Genomic DNA, 23,387 nt, shown 5'->3' on the forward strand with positions numbered 1-23,387 from the left:
TCTGGGGTCTAACCTCAAAACTACCCTATCCTCCAGAACCTGAGTGTATGGGGATCTGCTGACAACGCCCGGATGTCGCTTATTCTACGGGCCGATGTTAGGGCTACTCATATCCTGTATGAGGCAAAATATAAGGGCTCAAAGGGGCCTTCCATCAATGCTGTTAAGACTAGACTCAAGTCCAATTGAGGGGCAGGCAGGGATTGATCTTGGTCTGCTGCAGGCTTAGAAATACCTAGCAATGAACTTATTACCTGCCCAATCATAACTGTATAGTGCAGAGATCTGCACCTTAAGGGTGCTAACAAAAAGCAAGCTTCAGCCCCTTATGAAGGAACTCCAGGATAGATGGTAAAGGGATCTGCCTCCGAGGAGAAGAATTTCCTAAAAGTCCTCCCGCAGATCTTTGTGGTTACTGGCTTTTTACTACTAAGAAGGGTACAAACTAACCTAGCTGAAAACCCCTTTTTTCCTAAAATCGATCTCTCAAACCCCAGGCTGTTAAATGCAGCCTGGACACTTGAGGATGAAGAAAAGGTCCCTGGGACAGAAGATACTGATCCTCTGGGAGAACCCATGGATCCAAAATCGACATTGCTTTCAGACAAAAGAACCATGGCCTCTTTGGCCAAAAGGGAGCTATGAGGATAACTCTTGCTTGGTCTTCCCTGATCTTTCTTAGAACTGATGGGATGAGACACACCAAGGGAAACACATAGAGTAGCCCGAGGGTCCACTTCACCCTGAAGGCGTTCACCATGTGAGGGTTCCCTCTTGGGTCCAGAGAGCAGAATTTCCAGACCTTCCTGTTTTTCCTGGAGGTGAAAAGATCTACTTGAGGGAGACCTCACATGTCCATGATCTGATCGAATACAGTCTTCTTTAGAGACCATTGTCCCTGGCTTAGCGGTCTGTGGCTTAGGAAGTCAGCCTTGTGTTTTTTTCCTCTGATATGCAGGGCCGATAATAAGAGGAAAGGCTCTTCCGCTATTATAAATGCCCGCCTTGCAATCAACATTAGTGGACAAGAGCGAGTGCCTCCTTGGTGGTTTGTATAGGCTACTGTAACCTAGTTGTCAGAGAGCACCCTCACATAGTGACCCCACAGAAAAGGCAGCTCGTTTAATCTACTGCCAGGAGTTCCCAGCTGTTTGAGGAGACTAACTTCTCTTCCTTCGACAAGGTTCCCTGTACCCAATAGTTGTCTAGGTGGGCTCCCCACCCCCTTGGACATTCAGCCGTCGTAACCACCCAGGACACATTGTTTACCCAGGGAACTCCCTTTGGTGCTGAATTTTTTCATAGCCACCACAGGAGAATGGATCCCTTCCCCAGGAAGGGGGTCAGCCTGCCTTGCTCTAGACATGACTGGCATCGCTTTTTTTACCATGTTCGCGGTAGCCCCTGCCACAGAGGGAGCTTTCCCAGAGTTTCATTTTCCTGTACACTTCCTATGGACTTCCTATCTCCCTCCCCCTATTTACTGAGGGTTCTCCATCAAGGACAGGAGAGAGGAGCCGCTCTTTTTATCTTGAAGGTTTCGTGTCCTTGAACGGCAGATCTCATCTCTCGTGGTGCTGTCACGGTTGACTGAAAAATAGGGGTTTTATGTGAATAGTCTGTGTGTACACTATGATATTGTAATTCTGATCTTGATTAATAGTGAGCCCTGCTTAATTCTCTAGCAAATTCTATTAATTCAACATTACTCTATATAAATCTGGGAACCAACATGGACCATGGAACCTGGAATATAGGTAAAAAAAAAGGTGAGAAACACAAAGCAAATCTGATTTATGGTACCAGTGAAAATCCACTTTGGGTCCAGGTCAGATGCACACTACAGTGGCAGACAGATATCAGTGGAGACCGTAAACCTACGAACATGGACCCAGCCACACTGAAGGACCAAGAGTCCACCATGACCCCCCCAACATGTCAGAACCCTCCACAACAAAGACTAGAATGCCGCTCAGTGAGGAGATAGCACCTAGGTAATCATCACTTGGAGGACACTCAGTCTGAAACGGTCCTTCATAACGAACTCTTCCAGCATCCCTCAGTCACGTTACATCTCAGGACAAACAACACAGGTGTAACCGAGCATCAGTGTGAGGGACCGCCAGGAACCTTCAGACTGATCTCTGCTCTAAGGAATAAGGCACTGGTTGAAGTCATCCCCAATAGGCAGGAGAGGACACGTCATCCTCGCGGCAGAAAACCGAGGGCAGAATCGGTCAATAAATAACTTCCCACTTTATCCATAAGAGCAGGATAAGTCTGTAATCTGATGAGGTTCTACGCGTCTTCGGGATTAGAGCCGAGAGGTCTTGTTCTGCAACACACGGCTTCCAGTGAACAAAATGGTCCAGAAACAAAATGCTACAAGCAGAAGTTCTGGTGACACTTGCAAACGCTACAGGCCTTTCCTCAAAATTGACACCAAATATTTGCAGCAGGATAGAGGGTCAGGACTGCTCAACTCCAGCAACAGCAGCATCTTCTTTGGGTGGAGGCTCCAAGTAAATGGGGATCACAGATGGAGGCTTCTTACTTCTACAACATAGAACAAACCAGTTACTAATGGTGAAAAGCAGAACTTTCTAATGTCAGGTGACACCTCTACACTTCACACGACTCTTTTCCACCTCAGGTGACTCATAGCTGGAAGCGCAAGCAGAGCTCACTCCGTATATAACAGACACGTAGCCATGTTCACACCGCCCAGTGTATGACCAGAATAATGGATGTCCTGACACCGCACGGCTATGTTCCCATAGGGGCCTTGCTGCTCAGGAGAAAACTACTTCATTCATTTTACAGCGTAAGCTCATACATATGGCCAATGGATGTCCAATTTTGGCTGAACTGGAGTGAGTGGCCCCGACCCAGGACACTGCAACCAAATAAGGAACAGTAAGACAAGCTAGCCAACATAGCCTCCACTAATCAGAGGAAAGTGGTAGAGGAAACAAAACCGGAGTCTGCAGATACTTACACATATGGATCTTACAGAAACACAATAGATTGTAGTGTGGTTCTGCCCACTAATGTAACAGAAGCAAAAAGAAAAACCCTTTAGTCCTTGCACCCTCGCACTATACACTTTCTGCTACCTGGACTTCACACTAACCCTGGAGTCCCTGCACCCTCACACTAGACACATTCTGTTACCTGGACTTCAGACTAACCCTGGAGTCTCTGCACCCTCACACTAGACACATTCTACTGCCTGGACTTCAGACTAACCCTGGAGTCTCTGCACCCTCACACTAGACACATTCTGTTACCTGGACTTCAGACTAACCCTGGAGTCCCTGCACCCTCGCACTAGACACATTCTACTGCCTGGACTTCAGACTAACCCTGGAGTCCCGACACTTTCTGCTACCTGGACTTCAGACTGAGGGGCATTGGGTGGACACATGGTCTTACTCATGCATGAGGAAATCCAGATACTCACGAGTAAGGTGAGGAAGGAAACCCAATTACAAAGAAATGGTTCTTCTTTCTGAAAATCCGCCAAAGTCCCTTATGATTGCCTCTAACATCAAGGTCCCAAATGTGCAGGCACTAAGAACCGAAAAGAAAGGAACAGTTTTATTCCAGTGCACATCATCTTTATACATAATGTGAGGTCCTAACAGCGCCCAGGGAGTGAATTCAGGAGAGGACACAGTGTAATCACAATATGACCCCTACTCGGATTGTACAGCAGTAACAGGGGCACTCGGATTGTGCAGCAGTAAGAGAGTGGTAGATGGGCACTCGAATTGTGCAGCAGTTACAGTGGCACAGGGGCACTCTGATTGTACAGCAGTGGAAGTGGTACAGGGGCACTCGGTAGCTGTGGTAAAGGTGCACTCAGATTGTATAGAAGTAACAGTGGTCCAAGGGCACTCTGATTGTACGTTAGTAACAGTGGTACAGGGGCACTCTGATTGTACGTTAGTAACAGTGGTACAGGGGCACTCGGATTGTACAGCAGTAGCCGTGGTACAGGGGCACTCGGATTGTACAGCAGTAACGGTGGCACAGGGGCACTCGGATTGTACAGCAGTAACGGTGGCACAGGGGCACTCGGATTGTACAGCAGTAACGGTGGCACAGGGGCACTCGGATTGTACAGCAGTAACGGTGGCATAGGGGCACTCGGATTGTACAGCAGTAACAGGGGCACTCGGTTTGTACAGCAGTAACAGTGGCACAGGGGCACTCGGTTTGTACAGCAGTAGCCATGGTACAGGGGCACTCGGATTGTACAGCAGTAAGAGTGGCACTCGGATTGTACAGCAGTAAGAGTGGCACTCGGATTGTACAGCAGTAAGAGTGGCACTCGGATTGTACAGCAGTAACAGGGGCACTCGGATTGTACAGCAGTAACAGGGGCACTCGGATTGTACAGCAGTAACAGGGGCACTCGGATTGTACAGCAGTAACAGGGGCACTCGGATTGTACAGCAGTAACAGGGGCACTCGGATTGTACAGCAGTAACGGTGGCACAGGGGCACTCGGATTGTACAGCAATTACAGTGGTACAGGGGCACTCGGATTGTACAGCAGTTACGGTGGTACAGGGGCACTCGGATTGTACAGCAGTAACGGTGGCACAGGGGCACTCGGATTGTACAGCAATTACAGTGGTACAGGGGCACTCGGATTGTAAAGCAGTAACGGTGGCACAGGGGCACTCGGATTGTACAGGAGTAACGGTGGCACAGGGGCACTCGGATTGTACAGGCGTAATGGTGGCACAAGGGCACTCGGATTGTACAGGCGTAATGGTGGCACAAGGGCACTCGGATTGTACAGCAGTTACGGTGGCACAGGGGCACTCGGATTGTACAGCAGTAACGGTGGCACTCGGATTGTACAGCAGTTACAGTGTCACAGGGGCACTCGGATTGTACAGCAGTAACGGCGGCACAGGGGCACTTGGATTGTACAGCAGTAACAGTGGTACAGGGGCAGGCACCTTTGCCAGCTGAGACCAGGTAGTAAAATCTGCTTCCTGCTCCATGCGAATGTACATGATGTAGGTCCTGCCTTCTGTATCCGGGATGAAGGAGTCCTCACAAGGGTTCTTTGAGTGATCTAGCACCTCCGCCTCACTAGAAGCACAGTTATTATGAGCACAAGATGACCAAGCATTCAGAGCCAAAGTAAGAGTATGGAGGCAACATACCTGAGTATTCGATGCACCTCCATCTCGTAGGCGTCCTTCCGAAGGCTATGGACAGGACACACTGTTACACAAGTACAAGTGATTACATACAAGCTTATCATGTGCCTCAAAGGGCACTCAGCCAATGAGAACGTCAGGAATTTAGTCCTAGCAGAGGATAATTCATGGAGGCCACCCTTAATAAATCAGTGCATAAAGTTCATGAATGATCATGAACAATTTAAGCCCCCTTCAACGACCTATGAAAATGTCCAATATAAAACCCATTACGCGTGGCTGCCATGGCGAACAAAAATAAAGGCACCCATACAAAAGTCCGCTGAAGCCACCATGAGTGGTCTAATTTCCTGGGGCCTCACAACTCTCCACCACACAATTTTGGGGGAGAGAAGGATCCGGCCTTTTGAATTTTTACAGCTGATCTTTTTGTCTGTCGTAGAAAGAGAGGTATTGAGGTGACAGAGGAGTCTTGGAGCAGCACTATCACAAGCTCACATGAGCAGGCGGCTGGGCTGAGAATGGGGGAGTCAGGAGAGTCACAAAATCACATGCAAGATCGAGGTCTAATGTGTATGGCAGACTGACGGGAACCTGATATGTGCCGACCCCGGCAGCATCGGGCACTTTCTGTAGGACTTTAGACACACAGGTGCCTCTCACTACATTAGAATATCATCAAAAAGTTACTTAATTTCAGTTCTTCAAAACAAAAAGTGACTCTCCTCTATTCTCTAGAGTCATTACACACAGAGTGATCTCTCACGTGTTTATTTCTGGTAATGTTGATGATTGTGGCTTACAGCCAATGAGAACCCAGAAGTCATTCTCTCAGTAAATTAGAATACTTTATAACACCGGCTTGAAAAATGATTGTAAAATCTGAAATGTTGTCCTCCTGGAATGTATGATCAGTAAATGCACGCAATACTTGGTCAGGGCTCCTTTTGCATCAATGCGGCGTGGCATGGAGGCGATCAGCCTGTGGCACTGCTGAGGGGTTATGGAAGCCCAGGTCGCTTTGATAGCAGCCTTCAGCTCGTCTGCATTGTGGGGTCAGGTATCTCTCGTCTTCCTCTTGACAATACTCCATAGATTCTCTATGGGGTTAAGGTCAGGCGAGTTTGCTGCCAATCAAGCCCAGTGATACTGTTGTGTGTGCACCAGGTATTGGTACTTTTGGCCGTGCGGACAGGGGCCAAGTCCTGCTGGAGAATGACATTTCCATCTCCAAAAAGCTTGTCGGCAGAGGGAAGCATGAAGAGCTGTAAAATGTCCTGGTAGACGGCTGCGCTGACTTTGGCCTTGATAAAACCCAGTGGACCTACACCAGCAGATGACATGGCTCCCCAAACCATCACTGAATGTGGAGACTTCACAGTAGACCTCCAGCAGCTTGGATTGTGGCCTCTCCACTCTTCCTCCAGACTCTAGGACCACTGACCACAGTCCGGTGGTTCTTCTCCTTGGCCCAGGTAAGATGCTTCTGGCGTTGTCTATTGGTCATGAGTGGCTGACAGAAGGAATGTGACACTTGTAGCCCATGTCCTGGAGACGTCTGTGTGTGGTGTGAAGCAATGACTCCAGCAGCAGTCCGCTCCTTGTGAATCTCCCCCACATTACTGAATGGCCTTTTCTTAACCATCCTTTCCAGGCTGCGGTTATCCTTTTTCTACCACACTTATTCTTTCTACTCCACTTTCCACTAATCTGCTTGGATCCAGCACTGTGTGAACAACTGGCTTCTTTAGCAATGACCTTTTGAGGCTTCCCCTCCTTGTGGAGAGTTTCAGTGACTGCCTTCTGGACATCTGTCAGGTCAGCAGTCTTCCCCATGATTGTGGAGCTACTGAAAAGGCTAAGGGACCTTTATAAACTCTTAGGAGAATTTACAGATGTTTATTGTTAATTATTCTAATTTACTGAGATAATGACTTTTCGGTTCTCATTGGCTGTAAGCCATAATCAACATTACCAGGATAAGCAGGTGAAATAGATCAGTGTGGCTTCTCCCTGCCTGCTGCCATGGAGTGACCAGTCTCTTGCCGCGTGCGTACATAGGCAGAGACCTGTCACTCTAGGAGAACGGGTGAGAAGAAGCCGCCGGGGATCCACCTGTCTGACTAGTCTGCAGTGATACAAGTGCCGATCCCTGTGCAGCATATATCAGAAAACAGGTTCCGTCTAATGCTATGTTCACACTGGGCGTTTTTGCTGCATTTTTTAATGCTTTTTACAGTATCAGTAAAGCCTATGAGATTCCAGAAATCTCATGCACATTGTTTTTTATTTCTCGTCAGGATTTTGTGCTTTGCTACTTTTTTTTTTGCCAAAGAACATGTCACTTTTTTTTAGCGTTTTTCACCCACTGACTTGAATGGATGGTGAAAAAAAAAGTTGATATTTTTGCACTGTATTTGCTGCAGTTAAGTCAAGGACACCACTACTCATTGGCGGCAAAATAATCCCCACCGGTCAAACAGTCGCAGTTCCTACTATGACAAAAAACAGCACGAGCAAGCAGCTGTGATCGCAGGTATTAAGTCACTGGCGTCAGCTGATGAGACTACTGCTCTGCTCTCATCAGCCTACGCCTGCTGCTGCTAACTACAGTGAGCAGGCCGCTCCTGTGCTCTAAATCTATATATATAAAATTGAATGTATGTGTGTATCACCATCCAATCACGAAGCATCTTTCATTCCACCAGAGATGTTTAAAAGAAGCTGAGCTGTGATTGGTTGGTATGAGCAACAGTTTTCCCACTCCACAACATCCCAGCAGACACTGACATGGTGGGAGAAATCTAGCATCCCCGGAACATAAGCTCCCAGCCATTGTCTGCCCTCCAGAAAGCAGCAGAGAGCACATGACAGAAATGAATTCCCCCCCTCCCTGCCCATATCCCCATCACACATCCTCCCTCTTAAAGGGATCTCCGGTATGAAAGTTAGGGCAATTGCCTTCAAATGCTCTGGTACTGACCCCAGACTCGCTTAAAGGGATCCCCTTATGGAAGTCAGGGCAAATCCACTCAGCGCTCTGGTTCTAACCCCAGGCTGATGGGATGATGTGGGATATTAGGGGTAGTAGTCTGGTGGCTCTGGCTGATGGGATGATGTGGGATATTAGGGGTAGTAGTCTGGTGGCTCTGGCTGATGGGATGATGTGTGATATTAGGGGTAGTAGTCCGGTGGCTCTGGCTGATGGGATGATGTGGGATATTAGGGGTAGTAGTCTGGTGGCTCTGGCTGATGGGATGATGTGGGATATTAGGGGTAGTAGTCTGGTAGCTCTGGCTGATGGGATGATGTGTGATATTAGGGGTAGTAGTCCGGTGGCTCTGGCTGATGGGATGATGTGGGATATTAGGGGTAGTAGTCTGGTGGCTCTGGCTGACGGGATGATGTGGGATATTAGGGGTAGTAGTCCGGTAGCTCTGGCTGACGGGATGATGTGGGATATTAGGGGTAGTAGTCCGGTGGCTCTGGCTGACGGGATGATGTGGGATATTAGGGGTAGTAGTCCGGTGGCTCTGGCTGACGGGATGATGTGGGATATTAGGGGTAGTAGTCCGGTGGCTCTGGCTGACGGGACGATGTGGGATATTAGGGGTAGTAGTCCGGTGGCTCTGGCTGATGGGACGATGTGGGATATTAGGGGTAGTAGTCCGGTGGCTCTGGCTGACGGGATGATGTGGGATATTAGGGGTAGTAGTCCGGTGGCTCTGGCTGACGGGATGATGTGGGATATTAGGGGTAGTAGTCTGGTGGCTCTGGCTGACGGGATGATGTGGGATATTAGGGGTAGTAGTCCGGTGGCTCTGGCTGACGGGATGATGTGGGATATTAGGGGTAGTAGTCCGGTGACTCTGGCTGACGGGATGATGTGGGATATTAGTGGTAGTAGTCCGGTGGCTCTGGCTGATGGGATGATGTGGGATATTAGGGGTAGTAGTCTGGTGGCTCTGGCTGACGGGATGATGTGGGATATTAGGGGTAGTAGTCCGGTGGCTCTGGCTGACGGGATGATGTGGGATATTAGGGGTAGTAGTCCGGTGGCTCTGGCTGACGGGATGATGTGGGATATTAGGGGTAGTAGTCCGGTGGCTCTGGCTGACGGGATGATGTGGGATATTAGGGGTAGTAGTCTGGTGACTCTGGCTGACGGGATGATGTGGGATATTAGTGGTAGTAGTCCGGTAGCTCTGGCTGACATGATGATGTGGGATATTAGGGGTAGTAGTCCGGTGGCTCTGGCTGACGGGATGATGTGGGATATTAGGGGTAGTAGTCTGGTGGCTCTGGCTGACGGGATGATGTGGGATATTAGGGGTAGTAGTCCGGTGGCTCTGGCTGACGGGATGATGTGGGATATTAGGGGTAGTAGTCCGGTGGCTCTGGCTGACGGGATGATGTGGGATATTAGGGGTAGTAGTCTGGTGGCTCTGGCTGACGGGATGATGTGGGATATTAGGGGTAGTAGTCCGGTGGCTCTGGCTGACGGGATGATGTGGGATATTAGGGGTAGTAGTCTGGTGACTCTGGCTGACGGGATGATGTGGGATATTAGGGGTAGTAGTCCGGTGGCTCTGGCTGACGGGATGATGTGGGATATTAGGGGTAGTAGTCTGGTGACTCTGGCTGACGGGATGATGTGGGATATTAGTGGTAGTAGTCCGGTAGCTCTGGCTGACATGATGATGTGGGATATTAGGGGTAGTAGTCCGGTGGCTCTGGCTGACGGGATGATGTGGGATATTAGTGGTAGTCCGGTGGCTCTAGCTGACGGGATGATGTGGGATATTAGTGGTAGTAGTCCGGTGGCTCTGGCTGACGGGATGATGTGGGATATTAGAGGTAGTAGTCCGGTGGCTCTGGCTGACGGGATGATGTGGGATATTAGAGGTAGTAGTCCGGTGGCTCTGGCTGACGGGATGATGTGGGATATTAGGGGTAGTAGTCCGGTGGCTCTGGCTGACGGGATGATGTGGGATATTAGAGGTAGTAGTCCGGTCGCTCTGGCTGACGGGATGATGTGGGATATTAGGGGTAGTAGTCCGGTGGCTCTGGCTGACGGGATGATGTGGGATATTAGGGGTAGTAGTCTGGTGACTCTGGCTGACGTGGGATATTAGTGGTAGTAGTCCGGTGGCTCTGGCTGACGGGATGATGTGGGATATTAGGGGTAGTAGTCTGGTGGCTCTGGCTGACGGGATGATGTGGGATATTAGAGGTAGTAGTCCGGTGGCTCTGGCTGACGGGATGATGTGGGATATTAGGGGTAGTAGTCCGGTGGCTCTGGCTGACGGCATGATGTGGGATATTAGGGGTAGTAGTCCGGTGGCTTTGGCTGACGGGATGATGTGGGATATTATAGTGAATGTGGCTATGCGGAGTGGGTGGGGCTATACACTCAGCTTTATATATCTGTATCTACTCTACCTCTAATCTCCAAATGGCTGTCATATCGACCACCGGGCTCAGCCACTGCCTTCATTGACCAATTCTCCACCTGGCTCCTCCACTTTCTCTCTGCTGACATCCCCATCATCATCATGGGGGACTTCAACATCCCCACTGACACCCACCAGCCTCCAAACTCCTGTCACTTACCTCATCCTTTGGACTTACTCAGTGTTCCTCCACAGCCATCCACATAGATGGACATACATTAGACCTCATCTTCACCCGCCTCTGTTGCCTTTCCCATTCTCACAACCTCTCCCTCAATTCTGACCACTATCTACTCACCTTCTCATACTTGTCCTCCTCACCTGCCCCGCATGTCCAGCTACTAGCACATCCTCGCAGAAACCTCGCACACCTAGACACTCACAGACTCTCAGACTCTCTTCTACCTCGGTCCTTCATATCTTCACTCCATGATACAGACTCCACTACCGCTTTCAACAACACCACCTTCACATCAGCCATCGACTCAGTTGCTCCTCTCACGCGTGGCAAAGTGCGACGAATCAATAGGCAACCCTGGCACAACAACCACACAAAAAAACTTTGACAAGCATCCAGGGTCGCGGAGCGGCGTTGGAAGAAAAACACACCTGCCAGACAACTTCATCAATGCTCTCAAACAAGCTACACTTGCCTTCAAATCAGCCCTCACCTCTGCTAAACAGACCTATTTCACAAACCTTGTATATTCATTATCGCAAAACAACTGTTCAGCACATTCAACTCTGTCCTCCGCCCACCACTGCCACCTCCAACTCCCCTCAACTCTGCTGAGGACTTTGCCACCTACTTCAAAAACAAGATCGACCAAACAAGACAAACCTTTACTGTTCCACCACCCCAACCGCTCCACATACCAGACCTGGGCCCTTCCCTAATAACCTCCCTCTCCAACATCACTGAAGGAGAGCTTACTCATCTCCTTTCCAAATCACAACTCACCACCTGTGCACTTGACCTCATCCCTTCCCAACTGCTCCCCAACCTCACTAACACGCTCATCCCAGCCCTATCCCATCTCTTCAACCTATCGCTATCTTCTGGTACCTTCCCCTCTGCCTTCAAACATGCCACCATCACACCCATCCTCAAAAAAAACCTTGTCCCAACTGCTATGCCCAGCTATCGCCCCATATCACTGCTCCCGTTTGCTTCCAAACTCATTGAAAGCATGTCCATGCTCAACTTTCCTCCCACCTCTCATCTAACTCCCTCCTTGACATCCTCCAATCTGGCTTCCGCCCCCACCACTCTATTGAAACTGCCATGACCAAAATTACTAATGACTTACAGTCAAACTAACAGACAGTTCTCCATCTGCCTCCTTCTCGACCTGTGCTATGTCTTCGACACAGTCGACCACTGCCTACTACTATAAATTCTTTCTTCCCTTGGCATCAAAGACCTTGCCCTGTCCAGGATTTCCTCATACCTTTCTGACTGCACACTCCCACACTACCTCCTCATCCCGCCCCCTCTTTGTTGGAGTCCCCCAAGGCTCTGTCCTGGGACCCCTACTTTTTTCCATTTATACCCTTGGCCTAGGACAACTCAAAGTCCCATGGCTTCCAGTACCACCTGTATGCGGACGACACTCCGATCTACCTCTCTGGCCCAGATGTCATCTCTCTGCTGTCCAGAATCTCGGAGTGTCTATAAGCCATATCGTCCTTTTTTACCTCTCGCTTTCTAAAACTCAAAGTAGACAAAACTGACTCCTCATCTTTCCTCCATCTCACGTATCTTTCCTACCCGATATATCTATTATAATAAACAGCATCACGCTCTCTCCCGCATCTGAAATCCGCTGCCTCGGAGTAACTCTCAACTCTGCCCTGTCCTCCAAACCACACGTCCAAATTCTTGCTAACTCTTGTCGCCTCCAAATCAAAAATATTTCCAAAATCCATCTCTTCCTCAGCCCACAATCTACTAAAACTCTTGTACATGCCCTAATCATCTCCCGCCTTGACTACTGCAACACTCTCCTCTGTGGCCTCCCTGCTAACTCTCTTGCACCACTCCAGTCTGTCCTCAACTCTGCTGCACGACTAATCCACATGTGTATATACGCGGTGTGTGACCCATCTATTCTATGTGTATATACGCTGTGTGTGACCCATCTATTCTATGTGTATATACGCTGTGTGTGACCCATCTATTCTATGTGTATATACGCTGTGTGTAACCCATCTATTCTATGTGTATATATACTGTGTGTAACCCTTCTATTCTATGTGTATATACGCTGTGTGTGACCCATCTATTCTATGTGTATATACCGTGTGTAACCCATCTATTCTATGTGTATATACGCTGTGTGTGACCCATCTATTCTATGTGTATATACTGTGTGTAACCCATCTATTCTATGTGTATATACACTGTGTGTAACCCATCTATTCTATGTGTATATACACTGTGTGTGACCCATCTATTCTATGTGTATATACACTATGTGTAACCCATCTATTCTATGTATATACGCTGTGTGTGACCCATCTATTCTATGTGTATATACTGTGTGTAACCCATCTATTCTATGTGTATATACACTGTGTGTAACCCATCTATTCTATGTGTATATACACTGTGTGTGACCCATCTATTCTATGTGTATATACACTATGTGTAACCCATCTATTCTATGTATATACGCTGTGTGTAACCCATCTATTCTATGTGTATATACACTGTGTGTAACCCATCTATTCTATGTGTATATACGCTGTGTGTGACCCATCTATTCTATGTGTATATACTGTGTGTAACCCATCTATTCTATGTGTATATACTGTGTGTAACCCATCTATTCTATGTGTAAATACGCTGTGTGTAACCCATCTATTCTATGTGTATATACGCTGCGTGTAACCCATCTATTCTATGTGTATATACGCTGCGTGTAACCCATCTATTCTATGTGTATATACGCTGTGTGTAACCCTTCTATTCTATGTGTATATACACTGTGTGTAACCCATCAATTCTATGTGTATATACGCTGTGTGTAACCCATCTATTCTATGTGTATATACAGTGTGTGTAACCCATCTATTCTATGTGTATATACAGTGTGTGTAAGCCATCTATTCTATGTGTATAATCACTGTGTGTAACCCATCTATTCTATGTGTATATACTGTGTGTAACCCTTCTATTCTATGTGTATATACGCTGTGTGTGACCCATCTATTCTATGTGTATATACGCTGTGTGTAACCCATCAATTCTATGTGTATATACACTGTGTGTAACCCATCAATTCTATGTGTATATACGCTGTGTGTAACCCATCTATTCTATGTGTATATACAGTGTGTGTAACCCATCTATTCTATGTGTATATACAGTGTGTGTAAGCCATCTATTCTATGTGTATAATCACTGTGTGTAACCCATCTATTCTATGTGTATATACCGTGTGTAACCCATCTATTCTATGTGTATATACGCTGTGTGTGACCCATCTATTCTATGTGTATATATACTGTGTGTAACCCATCTATTCTATGTGTATATACGCTGTGTGTAACCCATCTATTCTATGTGTATATATACTGTGTGTAACCCATCTATTCTATGTGTATATACGCTGTGTGTAACCCATCTATTCTATGTGTATATACGCTGTGTGTAACCCATCTATTCTATGTGTATATACACTGTGTGTAACCCATCTATTCTATGTGTATATACGCTGTGTGTAACCCTTCTATTCTATGTGTATATACGCTGTGTGTAACCCATCTATTCTATGTGTATATACGCTGTGTGTAACCCATCTATTCTATGTGTATATACAGTGTGTGTAACCCATCTATTCTATGTGTATATACAGTGTGTGTAACCCATCTATTCTATGTGTATATACAGTGTGTGTAACCCATCTATTCTATGTGTATATACAGTGTGTGTAACCCATCTATTCTATGTGTATATACTGTGTGTAACCCATCTATTCTATGTGTATAATCACTGTGTGTAACCCTTCTATTCTATGTGTATGTACGCTGTGTGTGACCCATCTATTCTATGTGTATGTACGCTGTGTGTAACCCATCTATTCTATGTGTATATACGCTGTGTGTAACCCATCTATTCTATGTGTATGTACGCTGTGTGTAACCCATCTATTCTATGTGTATATACGCTGTGTGTAACCCATCTATTCTATGTGTATGTACGCTGTGTGTAACCCATCTATTCTATGTGTATATACAGTGTGTGTAACCCATCTATTCTATGTGTATATACACTGTGTGTAACCCATCTATTCTATGTGTATATACACTGTGTGTAACCCATCTATTCTAATGTGTATGTACGCTGTGTGTAACCCATCTATTCTATGTGTATATACAGTGTGTGTAACCCATCTATTCTATGTGTATATACAGTGTGTGTAACCCATCTATTCTATGTGTATATACAGTGTGTGTAACCCATCTATTCTATGTGTATATACACTATGTGTAACTCATCTATTCTATGTATATACGCTGCGTGTAACCCATCTATTCTATGTGTATATACACTATGTGTAACCCATCTATTCTATGTATATACGCTGTGTGTAACCCTTCTATTCTATGTGTATATACACTATGTGTAACCCATCTATTCTATGTGTATAATCACTGTGTGTAACCCTTCTATTCTATGTGTATATACGCTGTGTGTAACCCATCTATTCTATGTGTATATACCGTGTGTAACCCATCTATTCTATGTGTATATACTGTGTATAACCCATCTGCAGCATTCGACACTGTGGATCATTAGCTCCTCCTGACTATGCTCCGTTCCATTGGCCTCAAGGACACCGTTCTCTCCTGGTTCTCCTCCTATCTCTCCGACCGCTCCTTTACTGTATCTTTTGCCAGTTCCTCCTCCTCTCATCTTCCCCTTACTGTTGGGGTCCCCCAAGGATCGGTTCTAGGCCCCCTCCTCTTCTCCTTGTACACTGCCCCTATTGGTCAAACAATCAGTAGATTTGGTTTCCAGTACCATCTCTATGCTGATGACACCCAATTATACGCTTCTTCTCCTGACATCACGCCAGCCTTTCTAGAAAACACCGGCGATTGTCTAAACGCTGTGTCTAATATCATGTCCTCACTATATCTGAAACTGAACCCGTCAAAGACTGAACTCCTGGTGTTTCCTCCCTCTACTAATGTACCTATACCCGACATTGCCATTTCTGTGTGTGGTTCCAACTATTACTCCCCAGCAACATGCCCGCTGTCTTGGGGTCATACTTGATTCCGAGCTTTCCTTTGCCCCCCACATTCGATCACTGGCTCGCTCTTGTCATCTGCACCTCAAAAACATTTCTAGAATTCGACCTTTTCTTACCTTTGACTCTGCAAAAACTCTTACTGTTTCTCTTAATCATTCTCGTCTCGACTATTGTAACTCTCTTCTAAACGGTCTCCCTCTTACCAAACTCTCCCCTCTCCAATCTGTCTTGAATGCTGCAGCCAGGATCATATTCCTCACCAATCGTTACACCGATGCCTCTACCTTGTGCCAGTCATTACACTGGCTACCCATCCACTCCAGAATTCAGTATAAACTTATTACCCTCACCCACAAAGCCCTCCATGGCTCAGCACCACCCTACATCTCCTCCCTTGTTTCAGTATACCACCCTACCCGCGCCCTCCGTTCTGCTGATGACCTGAGGTTAGTATCCTCAATAGTCAGAACCTCCCACTCCCGTCTCCAAGACTTTACACGTGCCGCGCCAATTCTTTGGAATGCACTTCCCAGGTAAATACGATTAGTCCCCAATCCCCACAATTTTAAGCGTGCCCTGAAAACGCATTTATTCAGACTGGCCTATCGCCTCAACACATTAACCTAATCTATCCCTGTGTGGCACAGCCAAAAGTTTTACCATAACCAGGTTCCCCGCATCATGTTCCCACATGCTTTATGCATCCATTAGCCCTGTGTCTGTACTGTTACACACTTAACATTATGGCTGGTCCATACAATCAGGGCAACTGTTACCACCCACCTTTCATGTCTCCCTCTTTCCTCATAGACTGTAAGCTTGCGAGCAGGGCCCTCACTCCTCTTGGTATCTGTTATAATCTATGTGATTATTGTTATGCTGTAATGTCTATTGTCTGTACAAATCCCCTCTGAAATGTAAAGTGCTGCGGAATATGTCGGCGCTATAAAAATAAAATTTATGTGTATAATCACTGCGTGTAACCCATCTATTCTATGTGTATATACGCTGTGTGTAACCCATCTATTCTATGTGTATATACGCTGTGTGTAACCCATCTATTCTATGTGTATATACGCTGTGTGTAACCCATCTATTCTATGTGTATATACGCTGTGTGTAACCCATCTATTCTATGAGTATATACGCTGTGTGTAACCCATCTATTCTATGTGTATATACGCTGTGTGTAACCCATCTATTCTATGTGTATATACACACTGTGTGTAACCCATCTATTCTATGTGTATATACGCTGTGTGTAACTCATCTATTATATGTGTATATACGCTGTGTAACTCATCTATTCTATGTGTATATACACTGTGTGTAACCCATCTATTCTATGTATATATACGCTGTTTGTAACCCATCTATTCTATGTGTATATACTGTGTGTAACTCATCTATTCTATGTGTATATACGCTGTGTGTAACCCATCTATTCTATGTGTATATACGCTGTTTGTAACCCATCTATTCTATGTATATACGCTGTGTGTAACCCATCTATTCTATGTGTATATACGCTGTGTAACTCATCTATTCTATGTGTATATACACTGTGTGTAACCCATCTATTCTATGTGTATATACACTGTGTGTAACCCATCTATTCTATGTGTATATACGCTGTTTGTAACCCATCTATTCTATGTGTATATACACTGTGTGTAACCCATCTATTCTGTGTATATACGCTGTGTAACCCATCTATTCTATGTGTATATACGCTGTGTGTAACCCATCTATTCTATGTGTATATACGCTGTGTGTAACCCATCTATTCTATGTGTATATACACTGTGTGTAACCCATCTATTCTGTGTATATACGCTGTGTAACCCATCTATTCTATGTATATACGCTGTGTGTAACCCATCTATTCTATGTGTATATACGCTGTGTAACTCATCTATTCTATGTGTATATACACTGTGTGTAACCCATCTATTCTATGTGTATATACACTGTGTGTAACCCATCTATTCTATGTGTATATACGCTGTGTGTAACCCATCTATTCTATGTGTATATACGCTGTGTAACCCATCTATTCTGTGTATATACGCTGTGTGTAACCCATCTATTCTATGTGTATATACGCTGTGTGTAACCCATCTATTCTATGTGTATATACGCTGTTTGTAACCCATCTATTCTATGTATATACGCTGTGTGTAACCCATCTATTCTATGTGTATATACGCTGTGTGTAACCCATCTATTCTATGTGTATATACACTGTGTGTAACCCATCTATTCTATGTGTATATACGCTGTGTGTAACTCATCTATTCTATGTGTATATACGCTGTGTGTAACTCATCTATTCTATGTGTATATACGCTGTGTGTAACTCATCTATTCTATGTGTATATACACTGTGTGTAACCCATCTATTCTATGTGTATATACGCTGTGTGTAACCCATCTATTCTATGTGTATATACACTGTGTGTAACCCATCTATTCTATGTGTCTATGTGTATATACGCTGTGTGTAACCCATCTATTCTATGTGTATATACGCTGTGTAACTCATCTATTCTATGTGTATATACACTGTGTGTAACCCATCTATTCTATGTGTATATACACTGTGTGTAACTCATCTATTCTATGTGTATATACGCTGTGTGTAACCCATCTATTCTATGTGTATATACACTGTGTGTAACTCATCTATTCTATGTGTATATACGCTGTGTGTAACTCATCTATTCTATGTGTATATACGCTGTGTGTAACCCATCTATTCTATGTGTATATACGCTGTGTGTAACTCATCTATTCTATGTGTATATACGCTGTGTAACTCATCTATTCTATGTGTATATACACTGTGTGTAACTCATCTATTCTATGTGTATATACACTGTGTGTAACTCATCTATTCTATGTGTATATACGCTGTGTAACTCATCTATTCTATGTGTATATACGCTGTGTGTAACCCATCTATTCTATGTGTATATACACTGTGTGTAACTCATCTATTCTATGTGTATATACGCTGTGTGTAACTCATCTATTCTATGTGTATATACGCTGTGTGTAACCCATCTATTCTATGTGTATATACGCTGTGTGTAACTCATCTATTCTATGTGTATATACGCTGTGTAACTCATCTATTCTATGTGTATATACACTGTGTGTAACTCATCTATTCTATGTGTATATACGCTGTGTGTAACTCATCTATTCTATGTGTATATACGCTGTGTAACTCATCTATTCTATGTGTATATACACTGTGTGTAACCCATCTATTCTATGTGTATATACGCTGTGTGTAACCCATCTATTCTATGTGTATATACGCTGTGTGTAACTCATCTATTCTATGTGTATATACGCTGTGTGTAACCCATCTATTCTATGTGTATATACGCTGTTTGTAACCCATCTATTCTATGTATATACGCTGTGTGTAACCCATCTATTCTATGTGTATATACGCTGTGTGTAACCCATCTATTCTATGTGTATATACACTGTGTGTAACTCATCTATTCTATGTGTATATACGCTGTGTGTAACCCATCTATTCTATGTGTATATACACTGTGTGTAACTCATCTATTCTATGTGTATATACGCTGTGTGTAACTCATCTATTCTATGTGTATATACGCTGTGTGTAACCCATCTATTCTATGTGTATATACGCTGTGTGTAACTCATCTATTCTATGTGTATATACGCTGTGTGTAACTCATCTATTCTATGTGTATATACACTGTGTGTAACTCATCTATTCTATGTGTATATACACTGTGTGTAACTCATCTATTCTATGTGTATATACGCTGTGTAACTCATCTATTCTATGTGTATATACGCTGTGTGTAACCCATCTATTCTATGTGTATATACGCTGTGTGTAACTCATCTATTCTATGTGTATATACGCTGTGTGTAACTCATCTATTCTATGTGTATATACGCTGTGTGTAACCCATCTATTCTATGTGTATATACGCTGTGTGTAACTCATCTATTCTATGTGTATATACGCTGTGTAACTCATCTATTCTATGTGTATATACACTGTGTGTAACTCATCTATTCTATGTGTATATACGCTGTGTGTAACTCATCTATTCTATGTGTATATACGCTGTGTGTAACCCATCTATTCTATGTGTATATACACTGTGTGTAACCCATCTATTCTATGTGTCTATGTGTATATACGCTGTGTGTAACCCATCTATTCTATGTGTATATACGCTGTGTAACTCATCTATTCTATGTGTATATACACTGTGTGTAACCCATCTATTCTATGTGTATATACACTGTGTGTAACTCATCTATTCTATGTGTATATACGCTGTGTGTAACTCATCTATTCTATGTGTATATACACTGTGTGTAACCCATCTATTCTATGTGTATATACGCTGTGTGTAACCCATCTATTCTATGTGTATATACGCTGTGTGTAACTCATCTATTCTATGTGTATATACGCTGTGTGTAACCCATCTATTCTATGTGTATATACGCTGTTTGTAACCCATCTATTCTATGTATATACGCTGTGTGTAACCCATCTATTCTATGTGTATATACGCTGTGTGTAACTCATCTATTCTATGTGTATATACGCTGTGTGTAACTCATCTATTCTATGTGTATATACACTGTGTGTAACCCATCTATTCTATGTGTATATACGCTGTGTGTAACCCATCTATTCTATGTGTATATACACTGTGTGTAACCCATCTATTCTATGTGTCTATGTGTATATACGCTGTGTGTAACCCATCTATTCTATGTGTATATACGCTGTGTGTAACTCATCTATTCTATGTGTATATACGCTGTGTGTAACTCATCTATTCTATGTGTATATACACTGTGTGTAACCCATCTATTCTATGTGTATATACGCTGTGTGTAACCCATCTATTCTATGTGTATATACGCTGTGTGTAACCCATCTATTCTATGTGTATATACGCTGTGTGTAACTCATCTATTCTATGTGTATATACGCTGTGTGTAACCCATCTATTCTATGTGTATATACGCTGTGTGTAACTCATCTATTCTATGTGTATATACGCTGTGTGTAACCCATCTATTCTATGTGTATATACCGTGTGTAACTCATCTATTCTATGTGTATATACACTGTGTGTAACCCATCTATTCTATGTGTATATACCGTGTGTAACTCATCTATTCTATGTGTATATACACTGTGTGTAACCCATCTATTCTATGTGTATATACGCTGTGTGTAACCCATCTATTCTATGTGTATATACGCTGTGTGTAACCCATCTATTCTATGTGTATATACACTGTGTGTAACCCATCTATTCTATGTGTATATACACTGTGTGTAACCCATCTATTCTATGTGTATATACACTGTGTGTAACCCATCTATTCTATGTGTATATACGCTGTGTGTAACCCATCTATTCTATGTGTATATACGCTGTTTGTAACCCATCTATTCTATGTATATACGCTGTGTGTAACCCATCTATTCTATGTGTATATACGCTGTGTGTAACCCATCTATTCTATGTGTATATACACTGTGTGTAACTCATCTATTCTATGTGTATATACGCTGTGTGTAACCCATCTATTCTATGTGTGTATACACTGTGTGTAACCCATCTATTCTATGTGTATATACGCTGTGTGTAACCCATCTATTCTATGTGTATATACGCTGTGTGTAACCCATCTATTCTATGTGTATATACGCTGTGTGTAACTCATCTATTCTATGTGTATATACACTGTGTAACTCATCTATTCTATGTGTATATACGCTGTGTAACTCATCTATTCTATGTGTATATACACTGTGTGTAACCCATCTATTCTATGTGTATATACGCTGTGTGTAACCCATCTATTCTATGTGTATATACACTGTGTGTAACCCATCTATTCTATGTGTATATACGCTGTGTGTAACCCATCTATTCTATGTGTATATACGCTGTGTGTAACCCATCTATTCTATGTGTATATACACTGTGTGTAACCCATCTATTCTATGTGTATATACACTGTGTGTAACCCATCTATTATATGTGTATATACGCTGTGTGTAACCCATCTATTCTATGTGTATATACGCTGTGTGTAACCCATCTATTCTATGTGTATATACACTGTGTGTAACCCATCTATTCTATGTGTATATACGCTGTGTGTAACCCATCTATTCTATGTGTATATACACTGTGTGTAACCCATCTATTCTATGTGTATATACGCTGTGTGTAACCCATCTATTCTATGTGTATATACGCTGTGTAACCCATCTATTCTATGTGTATATACGCTGTGTGTAACCCATCTATTCTATGTGTATATACACTGTGTGTAACCCATCTATTCTATGTGTATATACGCTGTGTGTAACCCATCTATTCTATGTGTATATACGCTGTGTGTAACCCATCTATTCTATGTGTATATACACTGTGTGTAACCCATCTATTCTATGTGTATATACTGTGTGTAACCCTTCTATTCTATGTGTATATACGCTGTGTGTAACCCATCTATTCTATGTGTATATACACTGTGTGTAACCCATCTATTCTATGTGTATATACGCTGTGTGTAACCCATCTATTCTATGTGTATATACGCTGTGTAACCCATCTATTCTATGTGTATATACGCTGTGTGTAACCCATCTATTCTATGTGTATATACACTGTGTGTAACCCATCTATTCTATGTGTATATACGCTGTGTGTAACCCATCTATTCTATGTGTATATACGCTGTGTGTAACCCATCTATTCTATGTGTATATACACTGTGTGTAACCCATCTATTCTATGTGTATATACACTGTGTGTAACCCATCTATTCTATGTGTATATACGCTGTGTGTAACCCATCTATTCTATGTGTATATACGCTGTGTGTAACCCATCTATTCTATGTGTATATACACTGTGTGTAACCCATCTATTCTATGTGTATATACGCTGTGTGTAACCCATCTATTCTATGTGTATATACACTGTGTGTAACCCATCTATTCTATGTGTATATACGCTGTGTGTAATCCATCTATTCTATGTGTATATACGCTGTGTGTAACCCATCTATTCTATGTGTATATACGCTGTGTGTAACCCATCTATTCTATGTGTATATACACTGTGTGTAACCCATCTATTCTATGTGTATATACGCTGTGTGTAACCCATCTATTCTATGTGTATATACGCTGTGTGTAACTCATCTATTCTATGTGTATATACGCTGTGTAACTCATCTATTCTATGTGTATATACACTGTGTGTAACCCATCTATTCTATGTGTATATACGCTGTGTGTAACCCATCTATTCTATGTGTATATACGCTGTGTGTAACCCATCTATTCTATGTGTGTATACACTGTGTGTAACCCATCTATTCTATGTGTATATATACGCTGTGTGTAACCCATCTATTCTATGTGTATATACGCTGTG

General features: G+C 43.7%; 1 protein-coding gene across 6 annotated transcripts in view; it reads right to left on the reverse strand.

The window, feature by feature from the left end:
* Positions 1–1,777: 1,777 nt before the first annotated feature.
* POMGNT1 (protein O-linked mannose N-acetylglucosaminyltransferase 1 (beta 1,2-)) overlaps positions 1,778–23,387 on the reverse strand; it is a 116,861-nt gene continuing 95,251 nt past the window's right edge. For 2 of the 6 annotated variants that reach the window (XM_073564998.1, XM_073564996.1), the window contains 4 exons: positions 5,187–5,231; positions 4,977–5,112; positions 3,464–3,573; positions 1,778–2,556 (listed from right to left, as the gene is read on the reverse strand). In XM_073564998.1, the coding sequence (XP_073421099.1) occupies positions 2,469–2,556; positions 3,464–3,573; positions 4,977–5,112; positions 5,187–5,231 (379 nt within the window). In that variant the 3' untranslated portion in view covers positions 1,778–2,468. The other 4 variants (XM_073564997.1, XM_073564994.1, XM_073564995.1 and 1 more) reach the window with 3 other exon arrangements.

The sequence above is a fragment of the Dendrobates tinctorius genome, unplaced genomic scaffold, assembly GCF_039654945.1.
Source record: "Dendrobates tinctorius isolate UK_male_01 unplaced genomic scaffold, ASM3965494v1 ptg000515l, whole genome shotgun sequence".
NCBI lineage: Eukaryota > Metazoa > Chordata > Amphibia > Anura > Dendrobatidae > Dendrobates > Dendrobates tinctorius.